General features: G+C 43.0%; 1 protein-coding gene across 1 annotated transcript; it reads right to left on the reverse strand.

Moving 5' to 3' along the window:
- Positions 1–976: 976 nt before the first annotated feature.
- SPTSSB (serine palmitoyltransferase small subunit B) lies at positions 977–1,959 on the reverse strand. Its single transcript, XM_026045380.1, has one exon. It carries the CDS (start codon positions 1,905–1,907, stop codon positions 1,653–1,655), a length of 255 nt encoding a protein of 84 aa, XP_025901165.1. The 5' UTR covers positions 1,908–1,959; the 3' UTR covers positions 977–1,652.
- Between the last annotated feature and the right edge of the window lie 1,483 nt (positions 1,960–3,442).

The following is a 3,442-nucleotide window of genomic DNA, read 5'->3' on the forward strand; positions in this document are numbered from 1 at the left end:
ATCTTAGGCTGCATCAGTTTTAGTCTTACAGTGTTCAACTGCTAGTGTATATATATAAGCAGAGGTTACAGATCTTACCTGAAGGACGTGATAATCCTGCTATTGCCCCCTCTCCCCGTCCACGAAAAGGAGAGAGATCCAGGGCAGGAACATGAGTCTCAAGTGAGGATGAATATTCCAGACATGGATCTATGTAAGCAGTTGTGGAACCTTTCCTTGCAGTATTAGCAAAAATAAACTGTTTCCATGCTGGTGACCTGGACCACAAACACCTAGAGTATTTACAAAGAAAAGAGCCAAGTCATGCACTAAAGTGTTGTTTCTTGAAGAAACAATTTTTATTTGTTTCTGGAAAACTGCATACACATGTTCAGATCTGTTCAGCCTTCAAAACATGTCTTAGTTTCTGCCAAAGTTTAGAACATTTCTTTAAGCATGCAGGACCACACTGCAGCTTAATAAAGAAGTTAAGCTTTTTTAAAAATCCTCTATTTGTGCAAGCATTATTTGGGAGCTATTTACATTTTATACCTCTCACTTGTAATAACATTAGCATCTGCTGTTAGATACATGCACTGCATAGCTATAGCTTGCAATTTGGCATTGACATTTGATTTGGATGCAAAATGAAAAACGAAGAAAACAAACCTTGAATTATTGAGGAAACTTTCCCCAGGCAATTACAATAAATCTCATTTCTTCTTTGTAAAGCAGATCTTTGTATCAAAGTTTCATTAAAATGCTTCAGTTATTACCCCTGCAGTTATTAAAATATTACTTCCACTCTATATACCAGATCATCTTCCTCTGGAGCAACATGCACTTTGCTCGCCTCAGTGCATGGCAGCTAAGAGAAAAGAATTGTCAGTTATATCCAGGAGGGCAGGAGTGCAGTGAAATGCTCGCTTGTGTTTCTCTCCCTTGTTTTTAGTAAAATTTTACTATTGCAATTAGGACATTTAAACTTAGTGGCAGGAACTTGGATGCTAAAAATTCGATACAAGTTCATACCKCTTATTACTTTCTCCTCTAATTTCTTCCATCCATTAAAAACAAGTCAGTTACTAGACAGACATCAGTACTCAGTCATGCTGTATTTCTTTTGTGCTCCTTACATTCTCCAGTCTGTCCAAAAAAGCATGTTTTGCCATTGCACTGGTGGCAGTTGTGCATAATAAGCTAAATATCCCTCCTCACAGTCATCATTAACGGTCTTTGCTGTGTCATATATGCCAGTAGTAGAGTGAAGAAGATGTGCAAAACTACACTTTGAAAAACCATGCAATACTAGAATACCTGCCTTCCATTATGATTAAAAATGTTTCAGATGTGACAGAGCAGACATGCCCGCATTCAAGGGATTCACCATACATGAATATTTTTCTAAGAGTGAACCAGCTGAATATTAGGTGTTTCCTTCTGGATGCTGTGGTTCATTATCACTCATAAAAGTGCTTTATTTAACTGGCTCTGTGTAGTAGTCAGCATTACTCTGCTTGTCAGCTATGGCAATTAAGCAAGCCATGTTTTGTAAGAGACTACAGTATTTCCATAACCACAAAACTGCTTCAGAGCTCAAATAAATACACAGAACTGAGGAAGACTTTTCATTTCACAAGCTGCAAGCGYTGCTCGCTGCGGTGCAGGCAAGTTCAGTTCATGATGGAAACAGTACTTTCGGGCTGGCCTCCAAACATCTGGGAGAAGAACTCGAAAGCCAGGCGGACGTGGATGGGGATGAAGACGTAAGCGGTGTAGAGCACCATGGCAAGAACAGTCACGGTGATGGTGTGGAACATGGACTGCTCCCAGGGCTCCAGCACGTAGCTGCATGTGATGAGGAGGTACTGGAAGTAGAGCCAGTAGAAATAGTCCTTCACACGCTTAATATCCATCTTTAGATTCATTGATTTTGAGAAGGTAAACTGCAACGAGAAGCCAGGATTGCTGCTGCTGCTGCTGGAAAAAGAGAAACCCAGAAGTAAAAATGGTTATGGTGAATATTGTATCAAGTTCAATAGTACATGGTAAATAAAGTAAAGTTCAATTAGAAATACAGACCCATCACCAGCCTTTGCCCTCCTGGAGCAGAGGCAAACAGTGCTGAGCTTTGGGAACTGCTACCTGCAGACATTAAAGTGGTCCAGTTCTGGGCTCCCCAGTACAAGAGGGATGTGGAGCTGCTGRAGAGAGTCCAGCGCAGGGCTACCAGGATGATCAGAGGCCTGGAACATCCGCCGTATGAGCAAAGGCTGAGAGAGCTGGGYCTGTTCAGCCTGGAGAAGAGGAGGCTGAGGGGGGACCTGATCAGCGTGTATAAATACCTCAAGGGAGGCAGTGAGGAGGAGGGGGGCGGCCTCTTTTCAGTGGTGGGCAGGGATAGGACTAGAGGAAATGGCTTCAAACTGAAGCATCGGAAGTTCCACAGGAACTTAAGGAAGCATTTCTTCACTGTGAGGGTGACAAAGCACTGGAACAGGCTGCCCAGAGAGGTTGTGGAGTCTCCTTCTTTGGAGATCTTTAAAACCCGCTTGGATGCAGCCCTGTGCCACGTGCTCTAGGTGACCCTGCGTGAGCAGGGGGGTTGGACTCGATGACCTCTGAGGTCCCTTCCAACCTTCGGCATTCTATGATTCTATGATTCTATTAGTTGGGCACTCTACGTTCCTGCACTCTGATTATGAATGTTTTGTTACTCATCYGGCAGTAGCTGAGTAGCTTGAAAGAATTTCTTCCCTGTTAGTACCTCTCTACATTCATTGCTCCTGTCTTTGCACAGAGTGAAGCAGCTGAGCAGCTATTGCCTAGGAAATTGGTTTTACCTTCTACTGTTTCTTGTTAAAGCCGCTTTCCAATATTTTAGTCTTTACATTCAAGTTAGAAATACCAACTTTCAGAAAAAGAGATAAAATTATAAACAATAAGGATTTAGATTTCAAGTCAAACCATACTGGCCACATCAGCTCAGAAAAGAGAGTGCAGAAGGCAAAACAAATTACTTGTGGGGGAGCTACTCCTAGTTTGTTTGGCCGTCACATTAGGGCTTGTTTTGGTTGCTGATGCCTACGATTTTGCACTGTTAAGCGCAGACCCCTGGAGGAAGCCTGTTCCTCCATCCTTCTTCCTTTAGGTGCCTGCACAGGCAGCTGTGGAGCCTCAATGTTCCTCTGGCCAGTTGACTTTCCAGCACTACCAGCAAGGGAGCTGCCTCTGATCCTGGCTCCCCCTCCTTCACCCCGTGCTGGCTCCTTTCCCAGCATTTTTTCTTCCTTCCTCACATTTCCTATGCAGATCTCCTCGCATCTGTTCAGCACCTCTATAAAAACCACCTCGTTGGCTAGCAAGAAGCGCAGTGAAACTGTAAACACTGCTCAAAAAAAAAAAAAAAAAAAAAAAAAAAAACCAAAAAGCAGGAGGAGATTTCATATTGGGAGGTTTTTAT

This window comes from Nothoprocta perdicaria, unplaced genomic scaffold (genome assembly GCF_003342845.1).
Source record: "Nothoprocta perdicaria isolate Ctin4 unplaced genomic scaffold, notPer1 scaffold_4, whole genome shotgun sequence".
Lineage (NCBI taxonomy): Eukaryota > Metazoa > Chordata > Aves > Tinamiformes > Tinamidae > Nothoprocta > Nothoprocta perdicaria.

Excerpts from the sequence above, each read along its gene's own strand:
- SPTSSB (XM_026045380.1), bottom strand. The coding sequence starts at position 1,907 with ATGAATCTAAAGATGGATATTAAGCGTGTGAAGGACTATTTCTACTGG.